Raw genomic sequence first — 18,835 nt, 5'->3', positions numbered from 1 at the left:
ATTTTTTAGCAAAAGAATCTAAAATTCATAGTAACTGTTTTGGTACGTTTCTTTCAAACAGACTTGAAAAAGAATGTGCTGGCGTCTGCGTATCTGGTAAATTGCATTAATGATAGATGTCTTCATAAGTAGTCCTCTCTAAATATGAGCCATTCATACACTTTAGCTCAATTCTTGTGCAAAAATCTCTTAATTAGCCACCACAAAGTTTAATCAATGCCAACCCCTTAATTACGAATACAATGAATGTATCTATACAATTTCTTCTAACTAGCATTTGAATGTTTTGATATTACATTTAAATAATCTTATCATGATGTTCAACTTGTCATGAGACAAATATATTAGCAGTTGAGAGAAGTTTAGTCAAGACATAAGCTATTTGATCATGAGAAGATATATACTTCATCTTTAGTATCTTTTTTTTTTAATTTAAAAATTCATCTAATTTCATTAAATCGAATATGAAACAGTTACATTTGTAAAAAAATTCAAAATAATTTAAAATTAAATATGATGACCTGACATGAAACGGACAACATGCTGCATGATTAGCAGATCTTACTTACGAAAATAAAAATAAATTATTAAATGTTTTCTAATTGAATGCATTTTTCAATCAGTTTTCGATCAAACTTCTCCAATTATCCGCAAACTCACAGCATCGGATTCCATCACTACTTGATAACTCATTTATAAAAAATAGACAACAAACCTTTCACAGAAAAAGGACAATAAATTTTTCACAAAAAAAACATTCAGAAAAAAAGACAAATAATAAAAAATAAATAAAACCAATATAACTCATAAATGATTCTATTTTATTGTTGAAAGAACTTCAATCTATCTTTGTTTTTTGGTAATTGAATTGCTTTCCATTGAAAAAATTTAATTCATAAAAAAAATGAAAACGAATTAGCTATTTATTATATTTTATAAAATTAAAATAAAATAAATAAAAAGATGACTACCGTCAATAAAAATTAAATTATTGATAGCTGTCGAAGAAGAAATAACAAAAAAAACTTTAGGCAGCTAAGGTTTGTTTTTATATAAGTTAAACAGTTATTTAAAAAGACCAAATGTCTTAAAAAGACCAAACCTTTTATAAAAGTTTCACAAAAGTCCTGACCTTTCAATTTTGTCGATTTTGGCCAAAAACAAATTATTTGGTTTCAATTGTGGCCAACTCTCAATTTGATTTCAATTTGCCTATGTGGAGCCTATGTGACGCCTATGTGGCATGCCAAATATTGAAAGGTCAGGACTTTTGTGAAACTAAATAATCCATTTTTGGCCAAAATCGACAAAATTAAAAAGTCAGGACTTTTGTGAAACCAAATAATCAGTTTTTGGCCAAAATCGACAAAATTAAAAGGTCAAGACTTTTGTGAAATTTTTATCAAAGGTTTGGCCTTTTTACAACATTTGGCTATTTAAAAATTAAATTAAACGTTATTTGTTGAAAACACTTTCATGAACATAGTGAAAGTTTAACTTTTTTAACGTTTCGAGTGTGACTATTAGGGGTGAGCAGAAACCGAACCAGACCGAAAAACCGAACCGAACCAAACCGAAATTTATTGTTTGGTTCGGTTTTTCGGTCAAAATGGTCTGGTTCGGTGTTAGATAATAATAAGATTGGAGTTTGGTGTTTGGTTCGGTTTGAAATTATTAAAAACCGAAATAACCGAAAACCGATTTAACCGAATACATTGCATTTTGTTTCTAGGTAAATATGTCACTGCCACATGTATTAGCTTTGGGTCCCGTTCATTTTCATTTCATCAATAAATCAGCCCAAAAAACTACACCGTTTAAAAGCCATATATATACATCCTTATAAATTTTAAAACCCTAATCTCATTTCTTTTTTCTCTCACTCATTCAGCCTCTTACTGCTCCCTCCCTTTGTTCATTTTCTTCTTACTTCTCAATCATACAAATTCTAGATATCTCATTGATTTGTTCAATCTCTCTACAAAACTTTTCAATATAATATTTTATTTGATCAAAAAAAATTCTCTGAGGATTAGCGTTGTGATTAGAGGAGAAAGCTACCATTTTCACTGCTCGAATCTGTAAGTTTGCATGCGTTTTATTTTTGTTTGTTTTATTATTGCTATAATTATGTCTTCTTAGATCTTAATTCGTTTTTTATTTTTATATTTGACAGATCTATAACTCCTCACAAAATCAAGCTTCTGGAGATCCTCTCTCTTGCTGTTCTTCTTTTCACTTATTTCTTTTTATTCACTTCTTTATGTTAATTAGTTTTTTGGTATTATTAGTTTTAATTTAAATTTTTTTGATGTATTATGATTTGTAATATTCATGTAATAATATGGAATTTTCTGTTTATTTTTGATGAAAATGAAATTTCTGTTTCATTTAATAATTGTTAAATTTTGGGATTTACTTCTTGTTTTGTAATTTTAAACCGATAAAAATTATGGAGACCGAACCGAACCGACCGAAGTTTTTCGGTTAAAAAAATTTCGGTGTTTGGTTAAATAAAGAACGGTTCGGTTTGGAATTTTTCAAAACCGAAAACCGAAAAAACCGAAAAAAATTCAACCGAACCGAACCGAACCGACCGATGCTCACCCCTAGTGACTATATATAAAAAGAATAGAGTGTGAGTGAAAAATAGAAATAGTGGTGAGGTAAGTGTAGGAATATTCATAATAAATAAATAAATTATAGAAATGCCAAGTTCCTCGAATAAATAGATCAATTTTTGTTAAAAAGTATAGTCTACCGGTTAACATATGAAATGACAATTTCTTAACGTGGATATTACCGGTTGAGTGCATGGTGTTACATTCCAAACACTTCAATTATGACTTAAATAAATTACTCTCTTTTTTGAATTTGAAGTGTTATTTACATGTATCCCTCTTCTATCAAGAGTCTTAGATGATAGGTTTATTTTTACCCATCATACCTGGGTTTTGAGCCTTCTATCACCATAATCCCTAAACTTTATTTTCGGCCTGTTAAACCCTTCAACTTCACATTTTTAGCCTATGAACTGGTAGATTCTAAACTCAAGCTGAACTGAATAATGTAGATTTTGAACCAAAGCTGGACTTTAGCTGGAGAATCACGAGGGAATAATGATTATTGCCCAAAACCAGTGGGGACTATAAATTCTAAATAGAACTATTAGAGAGCAGATATTCTCCAATTGACATATTTCAATTGGATTTGACTCGGTTTTTTTAATTCGACTTGGTTTTTGCTCATCTATATGTATGATTAGTACATAGATTTGAGTTTGATTAGCCAATTGTTTCAAAAATTTCATTCTAGACATTTCAATTAACAACCACAAAAGCCGGAAAATTTACCCTAGATCTTATTAACAATGAACCATTTTTGAAAGGAAAATGTTTAATAAATTCATAAACTATGTTTTCTTAATCTAATCACGAACTTTGAAATGTGTCAATTTTATGCAGGAAGTTGCATTTTTTTTTCTCAATTCGATACACGCGGTCATAATAATATAATATGCTGACGTGGCTGCCAAAAATGACTTTCACCTCAGCAAAATCACACCAATAAAATGAGTGTCACGTCACATGTATCAAATTGAGAAAAAAATGTAACATCTTGTATACAATTGATAAATTTTAGGGTTAATGTCAAAAAAACACGAACTTTACACGTTTTCTCATTTTAATCACGCAGTTTAAATTTTCTCATTTTCATGCACGAACTACCACTTTTTCCCAAATTCATGCATGACGCTGAGGTGGCACTCATTCATTGGTGTAAAATGACCTCCACCTCAGCGAATTACACCAATGGAGTCGTGACACCTCAGCACCGTGCATGAATTTGAGAAAAAGTGGTAGTTCGTGCATGAAAATGAGAAAATTTAAACTACATGATTAAAATGAGAAAACGTGTAAAGTCGGTGAATTTTTATGACATTAACCCTAAATTTTAAAATTCGTAATTAAATTGAAAAAACAAATATAATTTATGAATGTTTTTAATATTATTCCTTTTTTAAACTCAACAATTTTCAAAATAATAATTTTGTGAAGATGTCCATGGAACAACTTGATCCAAATAAAAAAAATTACATATAGAACTAAGGTGCATTATTTTAAAAATCGGACCAGACCGGCTGGTAGAATCGGTTGAACCGAAAGCTGGCCAGTAGTCCCGTTTAGAACTGTAAAAAACCAGATATTTTGGTTGAACCAAATCGGATCGAACCGGTAATAAACCCGATGTTTAATCGGTTAACAATTTTTTTTAATTTATTAAACCGGTTGAACCTGAACCGATAATCTCACCGGTTTGGCTACCGGTTCAGTTTTTAATACACTGCTAAGTATAGAGTGGACGAGCTAACCTTAACAGACTATCACCTATAATTTTCAATTATAGTTTGGATTGGGATTCTCTCAAGTTCAAAATAAACTTGAGGGGGTCATGTTCACGATCTACACCGTTCATTATAATATGAACGGTGTAGATCAAAAAGGTATAATTTTAATCAAATTAATCTACACCATTCATTTTACAATAAACGGTATAGATCGTGAACATGACCCCCCCACATTCATTTGAACTTGAGAGAATCTCAATCCAAATAATTTATACTCTCACCTTTATTATGAGCATTATTTTCTTAATTGCCTTATTTCCATCTTTCCTTTTCAACTGCCAATCTTTTATTTCCCTCTCATTTTATTTTCTAACTTTACTATTCAATTTTATGAAAACTAATCTCTTTCAAAATTAAAATGTTGAGAAATTCTTATGTAGACTCGGTCTACCACGTCATCTGTAGACTAACCTATCATATTATGACACGTCATTAAAATGATGGCAATCTTGTAAATTCGTTTTTTATTTATTTACACCTTTGAATAATAATATTGTCATCATTTTAATGATGTGTCATAATGTGATAGGTTTGGTCTACGGATGACGTGGTAGACCGAGTCTACCTAAGAATTTCTCTAAAATATTGTACCAAAAACATTTATGCTAGTAATAGTATAGAGTCAATTAAATACCCAAAGTCTTAACTATATTGAATAGAAATAAATTTAAATTTAAGAGAAGGAGGGTGGGCAACACTTGGTCAAATCTCAAATACAAAACCAACATTATTACTCCCTTATAAAATGGGCGAAACCTCTAGCTAGAAGAGACACACATAGAGAGAGAGATGGCTAAAATACCAATTCTTGATTTTTCAGTGAAGGCAGTTTCTGACAATGAGACCAGAAGAGAACTATGTAAGCAAGTTAGAGAAGCATGTGAGAGTCATGGTTGTTTTCTTTTGACGTATGATTATGAAACTGTCTCTTCAAAATTATGTCAAGATTTGTTCATTGCCATAAAAGCATTGTTTGATCTTCCTCAAGAAACTAAGACCAAATACGTTCATCCGAAACCTTATCGAAGCTACTCCGGTAAGAACCCGATGATTCCTTTCTATGAAAGCTTTGGTCTCGATGATGCACACAACCTTGATCAAGTTCAAGCTTTCACTAACCTCATGTGGCCTCATGGCTACCCAAATTTCTGGTATGCAAACTTTCTCTCCCTACAATTCTAACTTTTTTTTATCATAATGAGAAAATGAGGGTCGAACTTGAAATTTTAGATCAAATCGCGTAATGTTACAAAAAATCTTGAAAATTTAACAAATTTTGTGTTGGTATAAAATAATGAGAAGCTTATTATGATTATGTGATTATTATTTTGATTATAATGGAGAAACGAGAGTTGAATCTGAATCTATATATCGAATCATAACGTCTCTACTATTAGATTATGTGGAAAAAAATAACAAATCCTTCATGCTGGTATATTTGATCGAGAGGTTTATGATGATTATGTTTTCTTATTATTATGGAAAAATAAGAACCGAACTTGAAAATTAGATCGAATTATAATGTTTCTATTATTAGTGTTATTTTATTAAGTCTGCTGTAAAAAAAAAAAAAACTTATAGCAAATCCTTTTAAAGAAATAATTTTCAAGAAATTTTGATGGAAAGGATAATTATGTGATCATTTATGGTGAAGGTAATTTAGAATCAAATTAAAGATGGTCCCTCCTAAAATGGAATTAGGGCTTACCATTGATCCCAAATATGGCTACTTCAAATGGGGTATGCCTAGCTATTCATGTACTGTGCTTACAATTTTGTCCGACTTTATATTCTACACAGCCACTAACTCTGTCGCTCCAATTTTTTTATTATATTTTTATCATTGTAATTATCCATTAATTACGTAACATATAATTATCCATTAATTACGTAACATATAGTAGTATTACTATTAGATACTATAATAAGGACTATTTAATTCTAAATAAAATATTAGTGTAGAATAATTGTAAATTTCTTGCAATGCCAGCAGATTTCACATGTTTTATTCGTTTCCCAACCTGTAAAACACTATTATAGCTTCGAGCTGCTCATTTATTTCGCTGACACACGTCACTATTAGTAAAAAAAGTTTCGACCTTTCTTATAAAAAATCAAAAGTTCATATCATTGTAACGGTCAATTAGTACCCTATTAAGTTAAGTTTCTATGTACCAAATAGAATCAAATTTATATAGCCGTATACACCATAAAATGTAGGATGTGCATCAATTAATTTGATCACATTCACCTGATTGTACCGAGATAAATTAATTAAAATTTATTTACTTCAATTAACTTACATATGAAATATACCAAATTAAATTATAACCGAGCTAAAAGAATTTATATGGTTTAGTCGGTTATTTTGGTTAATCAAATTTTACTAACATTAACTAAAGAAAATATAATAAAATTTACTTTTGATGTTAATACATAGAAATTACGAGGGCAAATTGATAATAAAATTCTATAAAAAAGAAAACAATACAAATGTCTCAAATTTTTGAACACATACAAAAGTAACATTGTGTAATATCGGTTAATTCGATTGGATCAGTTAATTCGATTGGATCTAGATTAGAAGTAAAATAAAACAAAAAATTTATTTGGTTTGATCGATTAGTTCAATTAAGTTCAAATAGTGCACGCCACAAATATAACGTTCAGAAAAAGAGAAATTGAAAAGAAATTATTTTGGCATATTAGCTTATACAGCATAATCAATTAGACCTATCTAATAAGATCAAATGATCCAAAATTATAAATTCACATCAAATGAACTTGATTTTATTATTATTCTATTTCAATTTACATCTATTTGATCTAATTATAAATATATTTTTTTATCAAAATTAAAATCTAATTACATTAGTAGTTAATGATCAATAGTTAGATTTTTCAAATTTAAAAATAGTCTTTAACAACTGGACCTATTGAAACTCGGAATCAAAATTTAATGTTCTACTAATAAAAAATAAAGTTTTGGATGTAGAAAGGAGTGATAAAGGGTGGTACCAAACTAAGTTGCTAGCTGCCAATGGTGCAATAAATGCAGGCTTATCCTTTGAAACAGATTGAATTAATGATACAGAGCATTTAAAGATAATGAATTTATTACAGTGTCTTAATGATTGTTGTCATAATTCCAACTGCACATCTCAATTTCAGTCAGCTTTTCTGTAACTGTAACGCCTCCATTAGTTCTTCATTTAATGGAGTATTACTGTTATGCAGACTAGTTGTTATTTGTATCAATTTATAGATCAACATCTAATTAATATACACAAATTCGTCATTCACCAATCACTACAAAACCCCACTTCATCTCTCTCTCTATATATATTAGGAAACATTGCACCAATAGTGTTTGAACCTTTTTAAATCTGCTATTTGAGCCCCTAAATCTTTTAAATTAGTGTTTAAACTTTTAAAAGTGCGTCCAACGAGTGTTTATAGCCGATCCTCCCTATTACCAAGCTAATAATAAGGCAAAGTAAAATTTAAAATTGTTAATATGGTTTAATATTTCAGTTTTACATATACAAACATATTTTTACCGTTAGGGAGAGGAGATTTTTAGTGCTTATGGGAGGAATTGATCTCACGACTTTAGCAGAAATATGACAAGCGCACGTACCATTTGAGTTATAGTATTGATATAGACAAATGTCCATAAAACTGTCATTTTTTGCTAACGTGAGAATGCAACTTAAGCAACTATGGGGCTAATTTTTATATTTTAGCATGATGGTGATCAGAGATAACAAAAACAATATTTGATTGGTGTATTTTTTAAAAAGTTAGAACTCTAATTTCAAAAGACAAGTTCAAGCATCAAAATTATAGAACTTAAAAATTTCAGATTCCACTCATATAATTTATTATTGTTAATATTTTTAATTTCAACACCAAAAATTTAATCTGTTGACTCTCATCAATAAAAAGACAACTTTTGTGAAAAAAAATAATTGAATATTTAAAATTGAATATAATTATTATTAATGGTTCATTATTGATTTATGTATGTTTAGTGAGACATTGCATGTCATGAGCTCAAAGATGGCGGAACTGAACTTTGTGGTGTTGAAAATGATTTTTGAGAGCTTTGGAATGGAAAAGCATTATGAATCACACATTAAAGAGAGCACAAGTCTAATTAAGGTAATGAAATATATGGCTCCTCCAAAAGATTCAGCCATTGCTTTAAGTGCTCACAGAGACAAAAATGCCATCACCATCTTATGTCAAAATGAGGTTCAAGGTCTTGAAGTTGAAACCAACGATGGTGAATGGGCTTCAGTAGTGGTTCCTCCAAATGCTTTTGTAGTCATCGTTGGTGAAGCACTCAAGGTAACAATTTTAACCTCTTTTTGTTCTATGCAAATTAAAGGGTTAATCTTATTAAATTATAGCCAAATATTTGGAATCGACAAAATTAGCTCATTTTAGCATATTCGTTATCTTTTGTCAGTTATAGCATAAAGAATGGTGAATGAATAATCCTTCCGATTTTTAAAGGTCTATCTATGACTAATAAAAACAATAAACGTTTGGTATTTCAATAGAATTAATCCTAAATTAAATATATTAGAAAGATTTATTTGTTAAATTACAATGATATTGGTGTTTCACCGGATTAGGTGTGGAGCAATGGGCGCCTAGAAGCAGTAAGACACAGGGTGGTGATAAGTGGAAAAGAAGATAGATATTCTTGCGCACTATTTACAATGCCGAAGGAGGAATCAAAGATTGAAGTACCATGCGAACTTGTGGACAAAGACCATCCTCTTCTCTATCGTCCTTTTATTTTTTCTGATTATATTTCTTATTTTGTCTCCAAGCTTACTGATGATGCTCTTGAAATTTATGCTGCCATTTGATACATTTTATTTGTTTCCTGTTCAAAATTGTAATTCATTATGTGTTTTTGTGGAAGACTTGTCAATTGCTTGACATTTTATATCTGTTCCATTTATCGTCGACGGTCAGTTACATTTTTTTTTCATGTTTTTATCCATGGGAGGAATATGCATTGAAATATAGATGATCCCTTTTCGGTAGGCTGTTTTCGGGCAAATCTTTTAACATTAAAGCATTACGTAATGCAATGAAGAGTGTGCAAAGATTGAATAAGGAATTTAAGATTACTGAGGTAAGAAGGGTCTCTTTACTATGAAGGAGTTATTATTTACTCCCTCCGTTCTTTTTTAGTTGTCCATTTAATAAAATATATTTATCTCTAATTAGTTGTCCATTTAGGATTTTAATGTGACTTTAGCTATTATTTTCCAAATTTACCCATCCCTAATAAATGCCTCCATGTTTTTATTTAAAAAGCATTTATTAACTAATAGAGCTATATTAGTATTTCTCTTTATAAATTAAGATAAAATAAGCACTATCTTAATATGTGTAATATTGGCTAAATGGACAACTAAAAAAGAACGGAGGGAGTATAGACTATCAAGATTTACATTTTAAAGGGCAATTGTCAAATTTTTATAAATGTATGACTCCCTCCGTCCGGTTTCTTGACTTTTACACATAAATTAAAAAAACATTAATTACTTTAATTTTTTTTCATTTTTCCCTATTAATGATGGATTTATAATTTGTACACATACACTAATAGTTATTAATTATAAAAAAATGAGATAAAAGAGGAAAATTTTATATAAATTGACATATAAAACACGATATAACCTTTTTAAGTAGGACATGTAAAAATGGAATATGTCCCTTCTTAAATAAAATGGAGGGAGTAGATTTCTATCGGCCTAATGATGAAAAAAATACAGACTTTTATAATTTATTGTAATTTGAATTGATTTTTTTAATTATTTTTATAGTAATAGTTAAATTGTTTTTTTTTTGTAATAATAGTCAAATTGGTGGTCAAACTTACAACAAAAAATATAAATTTGGCTATAATTGCAACAAAAAAATGCAATTTGATTATTATTACAATAATTAAAAGTGTTGGTTTAAATTACAACAAGTCGTGAAGGTTTAGATTTTTTTCACCATTAAATCATTTCTATTTTAGCAATGATAGAGAGATTGGATTTTTGAAGGACAATATTTACCTAATTTTTTAATTTTTTAAAATTATATTTTAGTTTGTACGCCATAATTAAAATTAAGCGGCTCATAGCCCTTATGGATAATTTATTCTCTAATATTATCATTAAATTAAATTTCTAAATAAGTTCACGCTTTACAATTGAGCAGTCATGTTTTGTTTTACCATTTCTATTTCATCTAGTTTAGCCTCGACCAAAAAAAAAAAGAAAGAAAAATGGCCCCGCTTTGTGTATCTAAATTTCTTAATGCAGTCGCGAATTGCGACGTCGTTTGCTACAAGGCGTTGTTTGAAAGTCAAACTAAAATACGGCCAGTACCCTGCGGAAGTTTTGAAAAAACAATGGCGTTTCCGAAATCAGACGAAGAAGAAGAAATTGGCAATTCCATAGCGAAATTGAGTGCCGATTTGGATGATAAGGTTGTCAATTTCCTCTATTGTCATTCTTATGTAAATACTGCTGCTATTATTAAAATCTAATTCATGTTTCAAAATTATCTTTAATTGCAGAATGAGAAGAAGATCAATCTCTTAAACCAATTGAAACCATTACGCGAAGCTGCTGATGAAGCAGTTCAAATATTGCTGCCAATTTTGCAGTCACTACAGGTGAAATCAGCAAAACATACAATAAAAAAAAATTGATTGATTGATTTCTCATAAAATGTTGGCGGTGTTATAGGTTTCAGAAAAGCAAGAATCTGATGCGGAAGCTAGTTATATCGCTAAGAAATCAAAGTTGGAAGCTGAGGTTTATGAATTAGAGAATAAATGTGCTAGTTATGATCTTGATTATGCTATTGCTCATTCTACGAAGATTCTTGATTCTTTAAAGAAGGTAATTATGATTCTGCGATTATTTGAAAAATCTTGATTCTTTTAATTTATTCTAGTACTTATTAGTGTAGTACCATGTCTATATGTGGTAGTTAGATTAGTTTGTTCTTCTATTCTTTTAGTAATTCAGGATGTGTAATTTTGTTCTCGTAGGAACTTGCATGTCGATTACGCGATGTCATGTCAGTAAAGCGGCAGATTGATGATGTTTCAACTCAGCCTGAGCTAATTCAGTATGTTGATTCACTTCCATTTTGCCTTAATTCAGCTGTCATGTTTTAAATATTTTTATTTTGCTTCAAGTTCAAATATGTTTTCTTTTTGGTTCGTGTGAAAAATGATAGGTACTTTTCTCGATAGTCTGTTACTTGAGCATATTTCAGTTGAAGTTGCAATGTAGTTATTCCACTTCACTTTAATTATTCAAAGAGGCCATTACCTTCCTCTAGCAACTTCACTTCATTTATTTTACTATGGGTTATTTATTTTTATGAAAGTGGAGCTCAATCTTATTGGTGCTTACTGTCATTTGAGCAACAAATGCCTTTTACAATTTCTGTTTAACACTATTTGTTTTGTAAGGTTCACATCCATCTCTCATTTCTTAATTCTTATAAATTATTGATCATAAGATTTTGTACTTTCCCTTTATCATGCTTGCTTTCTAATTTAATAGTGGAATCTGATGCTTCATTTTCAGGTATGAACGCCGACTTTCAGAGCTGAATGCTCACATCCAGGTTTCAGATCCCATGTGTGGTTGACTGGCCTTACGTTCCAGTTTTTAGCTACATCTACATTTGGTTGGTTCCTTCAATGACAATACCATGTATTCTCACTTTGCTAATGAACAGGAAAAGCATCGTCAAACCCGCAAATATTATGCAACTTATAATGCTCTTTTGGAGATTAAAGAAATGATGCTGAAGGAAACTTCCTTGTTAAATTCAATTAGTTCACAGGTACAATCAATTGAGAATCTGTTCAAGTGTTAAGTCTGTAGGTCTTTTTACGGATGATGACATGCTAAGGCCTGTTTGGCAAAGATTTTTTTTTCTTACTTCCTTTCTCATTTCTAGCCCCTTTTATGTTGTTATTATTGTGCTATTGTAGGATTTGATTTTTCTTGTTACTTATGCTAGTGAAGTTTCATAGTTGAATTAGTTGAAAGGGTGTTGAAATGGTATTGTTTGTTATTGTACAATATGAATATAGCATAAAGTGGTAAATGCAAATTCTCTTTACTCTAACTCATGGCTTTGCTCATTCGTCAAAATTCTGCTTGGCTTTTTAATTTGCCTTTGTTTTGCGGCAATGGACTCGTATATGTGCTGTACCAAAAGACTTAGAATTTATGCTAGAATGTTTGTACAAGTGATTTGCAATGACTGATTGATTGTTACTAATCGCTTTACCCTTCAATTTTTACAGTTCCAGGATGCTATTGCAAGTACTGATGGTCGCATGAAGCTAATTAATTCCATGGAAGGAATTGTAAAGGGAAGCCAACAGGTAATTGTGATCCTCTCTTGCATGTGTTAAGGAAGGAGATAAGCAGTACTTAGATAACTTCACTAGATCATAAAGATAATGTAATAGGAAAAAGATGCCGCATAATTAGATTATGAAGGCTTTTTCTTCCATCAGGCATCAATTTGTGTGCTATGCCTCTAGTATCCCATTGCTTTAAATTTTTGACAAATATAGATGCAAAAGGCTCAATCTATCAACTCGTTGTTTGTCACGTATGCATCTAGCTGGACTTACTCCAGAACCAAGGGTTAACTATTTTCATTTCATGAGTAGTCTATATTCAAGCCATCAGATTTTGGGATACTGTATTTTAAGTACTTCCACTGGCCGTTCATACAATAAAAAAATAATCAAGTAATGGGATAATTCTTTGGCCTTTACTTCTCAGAGGAGAATAGTGTAGTTAAAACAGATTGTAATATTCAGAGTCAGACAACTTATCCCATCAATCACTGCTTATTTTTTTGAATGAATTGTGCACCGTAATCTGTTCTGAATCCAATCTTATAGAAGCTCCAAAAGGTCCAAGTTGGGCTTCAGGAAGAGCAGAAAGCTTGTGATGCCTTGAAGAAGAGGTATGCTGCAGCAATAGCAGAGCAGAGACATTATTATTCTCTCAAAAAAGATTTTCAGGTAATTTATGCTCTCATTATTCCATATACTATATATAGCAACATAAACAACGCTAAAATTCTTAGAGAAAATATTTGATTTTCAACATTCTTGAAATATCTGATAGCAATTATTTTACATTTCAAAATCTTGTAGTTGCTGTTTGATCTCTTTCTGCTTAGCTTATTGTGGTGATTATGGATGCAAATGGCATTTTTCTGCTTTACAAGACATGCATAGGCATTATTGCAGTTGCAGCTTTTAGTATTTGTTAATGAAGCTCTCAATTTGTAGGAGGAATGTGCAAAGAATGAGAGACTTAAGAGCCCAAAGTCTGTTTGAAACATCTATGGATGCAAGGCTAACATGTTGAAGAAAAATTACACACGACAACGGTTGTGTCACGTGCAGCAAATCAATGAGACGTTTGCACTATTAGGATATTTAGTGATAAAAATAATAATCAATGATTAATTTTTCAATATCGCCAATATATTCATTGATTTGTTGTAAAAATGATGTGACACAACCGTTGCACGTAGACACTCCATGTTGAAACAAGGGATTTGCATTGGAAATTTTGGTTGGCTGAAACAATGATTCTTTCTGGGCTTTGCATGTTATGTTTCAATGTAAAGTGGTCTCAGTTAAGTTGTTGAAATGATATTGAACACAATTTAAAACAAGGGTTAATCTAGTTATCCATTTTGGCTAAATTTATTTGGAGGTCCCTGAATTACACCTTTCTTTTATCTTGGTCTTATACTATTTTTCACTATTTTTTGTTTAAACGATCCCTTTTTAACGGAATGGACAGAGCGTGTATTCACACTTCGTCTAACTAACAGAGTTTTACCTTGATGAAGCCACGTGCTCTAACCAGAAAATAAATAATGCCACGATAGAAATATTTATGTTGTTTACCGGTTAAACCAGTCACCCTCTCCACACTCTGTTCATCTTCTTCCCTAAACACAACCCTTCATTTAATTTGATTTCTTTCATTCCATCTGTTTAAAACAAAATCAAGAAAAACCCACAAAGGCCACTTCGATTATTTCCAGTAATGGTATAGTTAGATTTTTTTTCCTTTTATTTCATTACCTGGAATAGCACTATTAAACTAGCGGGCTCGTTGCGGGAGATCTCTACACGAGCAAGGTTGTTTTGATAAAGTGTTCCCGCCGTTGAATATGGCATCAGAGATCAAGGGGGCACTGAAACTCGAAGGGTTTGGGTTATTCATGTTAGAGATGATTACACTTCTAATTAATAACGCTTAAATGCTTCAAAAATCATGAACTTTCGCGTGTTTTTGGTATTTGACACGAATTTTTAATTTTGGCGTAAAAATACATGAACTATCTAATTTTTGCAATAATAACACCGGTTGAGATTTCGGTATAAATCTGCTTATATGGCACCGGATAATGCCATGTTGTCCCAACAAGTGTCATGTATTCTAAAAACAAATTTGTGTCGTTTTTATTGGGCCCCATCTCTTTTTTTTTCGAGAAAATTAGGATAAATACTCCATTTTTAAAAATAATTTGATTTCCTACCTCAATAAGGAAAAGATATAAAAAATACCTCATTATTTTAATATTTTTATTTTTTTACTCTAAAACATATTTATATTATAATTATACCTACTATTTATTAATTTTTTACTCCAAGTATATTTTTTCTACTCCTATCATGTTACAGTTGGCTTTTTTTTATATTTGTCTTTCTTTTTCTCTCTCTTCTCTCCTCGTCCTTTTCTTCTTCTTCTTCTTCTTCTTCTTCTTCTTCTTCTTCTTCTTCTTCTTCTTCTTCTTCTTCTTCTTCTTCTTCTTCTTCTTCTTCTTATTCTCTGGTTCTTTTTTTTTGTTTTTTGTTTTTTATTTCTTCTTTCATTCTTTATTTTTTTCTTTGCTCTACCGCCGTCCTTCATCGCTCCGCCGCCGTTCCTTCGTCGCTCCACCGCCGTTCTTTCATTGCTCCGCCGTTTTTTATATTTAATTTTGGAAATTTTTTCTCAACTCGTGGTGATTAATACGATTTATTTTGATTTTCAGATCTAAAAGAATTACTCTTGAATTTTCTCATTTTTAAATCTAAACATTTGCATTAAAAACGATTTTATACACAAAAATTGATTTCTGCAAAAAAAAACAGCTTCTGTTTATCATATGAGTATCATCACTGCATTATCATGTAAGTATCATAACACTGCAGAAAAAATTGATTTTTTTTTATTAAAAACAACCTCTGATTATCATGTTATTATCAATATATTATCATTTCGTTATCATAACACTGCAGGAAAAAAATCTCTGGTTATCATGTTATTATCATAATATTATCATATAACACTGCAGTATGATAACTAGATGATAATGAAATATGATAAGATTATGATTATTGGATGATAATGTACGTGAAAATATAATTATAAAAAGATTCATGATACCAGTGATAACCAGATGATAATTAAATAGTAATAAAGTAAAGATAATAGTATGATAATATAATACCTATATAGAAAACAATGCATAAAAATTATGATAACGAGATGATAATGTTAAGATAGAGTAGTATGATAATTGGATGATAATGTACGTGAAAATATAATTACAAAAAGATTCATGATACCAGTGATAACCAGATGACAATTAAATAATAAAATTATGATAATAGTATGATAATATGATAATATAGTGATAATAACATGATAATCATTTTGTTATCATAACACTACATGAAAAAACAACATCTGATTATCATGTTATATTATAATATTATCATATAACACAGCGGTATGATAACTAGATGATAATAAAATATGATAATTGGATGATAATGTACGTGAAAATATAATTACTAAAAGATTCATGATAGCAGTGATAACCAGATAATAATTAAATAATAAAGTTATTATGATAATAGTATGATATCTATATGGAAAACAATGCATAAAAATTATGATAACGAGATGATAATGTGAAGATAGAGTAGTATGATAAGATTCTTATTGATAATAAAACGATAATGGTATGATAATATAATACATATATAAAAATAAATTACAGAAAAATTATGATAACGAGATGATAATAATCTGCTACATACGATACTAATAATGACATGATAATAAAATGACAATGCAATATGATATATTGATAATTATATGATAAGGTGAAACTGTGATAATCATATGATAATGTAATATTGTGATAATCATATGATAATATGATTTTGTCTGATATTATCCAACAGTATCATCACATTATCATATAATAATCTATTACATACGATACTGATAATAATATGATAATAAGATGACAATACAATAGGATACACTGATAATTACATGCTAAGATGAAACTGTGACAATCATATGATAAAGTGATACATTGTAATCATATGATAATGTAATACTGTAATTTTTTATTTAATTCAAATAATTTTTGAATATGCTATTAATATAATAAAATATTTAAATAGTAGTATATATTTATAAATTATAAAATATTTGATAATACTGAAATAAATGAAAAGAAAATATTTTATTTATTAGTAATTTATAATAGCAAATTTGTTAATTTAAAGTATGAAGAAATAAAAAATACCTAATTTAAAAAAGTTTGAAACAAGTAAACAAAATAAAAGTTTGAAAAAAAGAAAGGGAGAGACGTCAGGTATGAAAAAAGAGAGAAAGAAAGAAAGAGAAAGAAAAAGAGAGAAAGAAAGAGAAAGAAAAAGAGAGAGAGTGTGTCAGAGAAGTCTATTATATAGACAGAGTAAAATCCTAATAAGTTAGACATGGAGAGTAAAAACATCAAAATGGCCAAATTTTGGAGTATTTTTGTTGACTTTTCCATGTTGAGGTAGAAATTCAAATTATTTTCTTTTTTTAGGTAAATTCATAAATCTCTCTTTTTTTTCTGCCCAATTTCATCTTTTTTTGAAAGGCCCAATTTCATAGGCTTCTCTTAAGGTTACTCCTCCTCCATCACTGCCGCTGAACATACCACATCGCTGCCGCTGAACATACCACATCGCTGCCGCTAAACATATCACATCGCTGCCTGAACCGTCGAACATCGCCGCCTTCTCCATATAACACCTCCTTCTTTGTCGTCCCGTTGCGTGTCAATTGCTCGCTACTTCCATCGAGAACGCCGAGCTTCTACCGCTGTCAACCGTCTATTGCCGGAATGGGAGACATGCTTGGTGGTGGCTCGTGAAAAGCGCAAGTTGCTGGAACAATGAAATTAATAATTACGTTTTTAACAAAATTAAAAATTGGGTTTGGTTTTTCTTGTTGCTTTGATTCTTGCAACTGTTAAAGATTTTTTAGATTTTTTTCTTATTGCTTTGATTCTCGAGCAGAGCCGCCGGAAGAGAAGGCGGAGGCGATGGAGGTGTCGGTTAGTGATTCAGAAATTGTTCTTGTGTCTAATTTTGAGCAATTTTATTTTGTGGGTTATGTCCAATTTTGAGCAATTTTATTTTGTGGGTTATGTTTTTATTTTTCCTGTGTCCAAACTCTTGTTTGTTTACTGCTGCAATTTAGAATTTGAAAAAGAAATGAAGGAAGGCATGGAGGTTGGGAGGAGACGCATCAGCGGGGAAGAAGAGGAATAGGTGTGGGTAGAAGATGAATGTAAAAAATGCAGAAATAATCCCTGTATTTTTTAGATGTGTTTAATAAAGAAACAAATTTAAGATTCAAAAACTACACCGTTTTGATGACAAGGATGAGTTCTTCCATGGGTTGGGACAACATGGCATTATTCGGTGCCATATAAGCAAATTTATACCGGAATCTGAACCGGTGTTATTATTGCAAAAATTAGATAGTTCATGTATTTTTATGCCAAAATTAAAAGTTCGTGTCAAATACCAAAAACACGCGAAAGTTCGTGATTTTTGGAGCATTTAAGCCAATTAGTTTCTTGAATACTTTACTTAAAAAATTGATTGAATTGCTTAGTTTAGATGATTTTGATTTCCTTTTTATTTAGATATAAACATTAAATAGTCCTTTTCATTTAAAGTGGTTTGAAATTATTGAAATCGGATATGAATAAATTTTTTGTAAAGATTTAAATCAAAAGTTTCTTAGAGATTTATTGCAAATGGAGGAATTGATTTATGTAGAGAGAGAGAGAATTTGGTGTTGCTGTGTTTGTATAGTGAGAGAAAGTAGAGTCTTTCATTGTTTAAAAATCAAAGAAGATGAGCAGCTTTTTTGCAAAAAGAAAAAAATAAAAAAATTACATGTATTGCACATGTGTTGCAGATGTTTTAATTTATAAAATTACATCGTTTGTTGCTGATGTAGATATATTATTTTCCCAACACTCACAGAA

The 18,835-nt window shown here is 30.2% G+C and overlaps 2 protein-coding genes and 2 long non-coding RNA genes across 4 annotated transcripts; all 4 read left to right on the top strand.

Moving 5' to 3' along the window:
* Positions 1–1,665: 1,665 nt before the first annotated feature.
* On the top strand, positions 1,666–2,361 carry LOC126659758 (uncharacterized). The gene is made up of 2 exons (XR_007635068.2): positions 1,666–2,081; positions 2,177–2,361. It is a non-coding gene; the product is annotated as an uncharacterized LOC126659758 (long non-coding RNA).
* A 2,722-nt stretch (positions 2,362–5,083) lies between these two features.
* Positions 5,084–9,371, top strand: LOC126659749 (probable 2-oxoglutarate-dependent dioxygenase AOP1.2). Its single transcript, XM_050353085.2, has 3 exons — positions 5,084–5,559; positions 8,443–8,761; positions 9,052–9,371. Exons 1-3 carry the CDS (start codon positions 5,198–5,200, stop codon positions 9,289–9,291), a joined length of 921 nt encoding a protein of 306 aa, XP_050209042.1. The 5' UTR covers positions 5,084–5,197; the 3' UTR covers positions 9,292–9,371.
* Positions 9,372–10,662: 1,291 nt separating this feature from the next.
* On the top strand, positions 10,663–14,191 carry LOC126659741 (uncharacterized). Its single transcript, XM_050353077.2, has 9 exons — positions 10,663–10,913; positions 11,004–11,102; positions 11,176–11,331; positions 11,484–11,563; positions 12,031–12,070; positions 12,185–12,292; positions 12,762–12,842; positions 13,374–13,496; positions 13,770–14,191. Exons 1-9 carry the CDS (start codon positions 10,710–10,712, stop codon positions 13,815–13,817), a joined length of 939 nt encoding a protein of 312 aa, XP_050209034.1. The 5' UTR covers positions 10,663–10,709; the 3' UTR covers positions 13,818–14,191.
* A 3,224-nt stretch (positions 14,192–17,415) lies between these two features.
* Positions 17,416–18,315, top strand: LOC126659765 (uncharacterized). Its single transcript, XR_007635070.2, has 2 exons — positions 17,416–17,890; positions 18,037–18,315. It is a non-coding gene; the product is annotated as an uncharacterized LOC126659765 (long non-coding RNA).
* Positions 18,316–18,835: the final 520 nt, after the last annotated feature.

Source organism: Mercurialis annua, linkage group LG1-X (assembly GCF_937616625.2).
Source record: "Mercurialis annua linkage group LG1-X, ddMerAnnu1.2, whole genome shotgun sequence".
Lineage (NCBI taxonomy): Eukaryota > Viridiplantae > Streptophyta > Magnoliopsida > Malpighiales > Euphorbiaceae > Mercurialis > Mercurialis annua.
The sequence above is the reverse complement of the archived record's forward strand: the minus strand, read 5'-3'. Positions and strand labels throughout refer to the sequence as shown.

Coding starts and splice junctions, on each gene's coding strand:
- LOC126659749 (XM_050353085.2), top strand. CDS start 5,198: ATGGCTAAAATACCAATTCTTGATTTTTCAGTGAAGGCAGTTTCTGAC. Junction 5,560..8,442: donor CATGGCTACCCAAATTTCTG/GTATGCAAACTT, acceptor ATGTATGTTTAG/TGAGACATTGCATGTCATGA. Junction 8,762..9,051: donor TCGTTGGTGAAGCACTCAAG/GTAACAATTTTA, acceptor TCACCGGATTAG/GTGTGGAGCAATGGGCGCCT.
- LOC126659741 (XM_050353077.2), top strand. CDS start 10,710: ATGGCCCCGCTTTGTGTATCTAAATTTCTTAATGCAGTCGCGAATTGC. Junction 11,332..11,483: donor TTCTTGATTCTTTAAAGAAG/GTAATTATGATT, acceptor TTGTTCTCGTAG/GAACTTGCATGTCGATTACG. Junction 12,843..13,373: donor TTGTAAAGGGAAGCCAACAG/GTAATTGTGATC, acceptor CCAATCTTATAG/AAGCTCCAAAAGGTCCAAGT.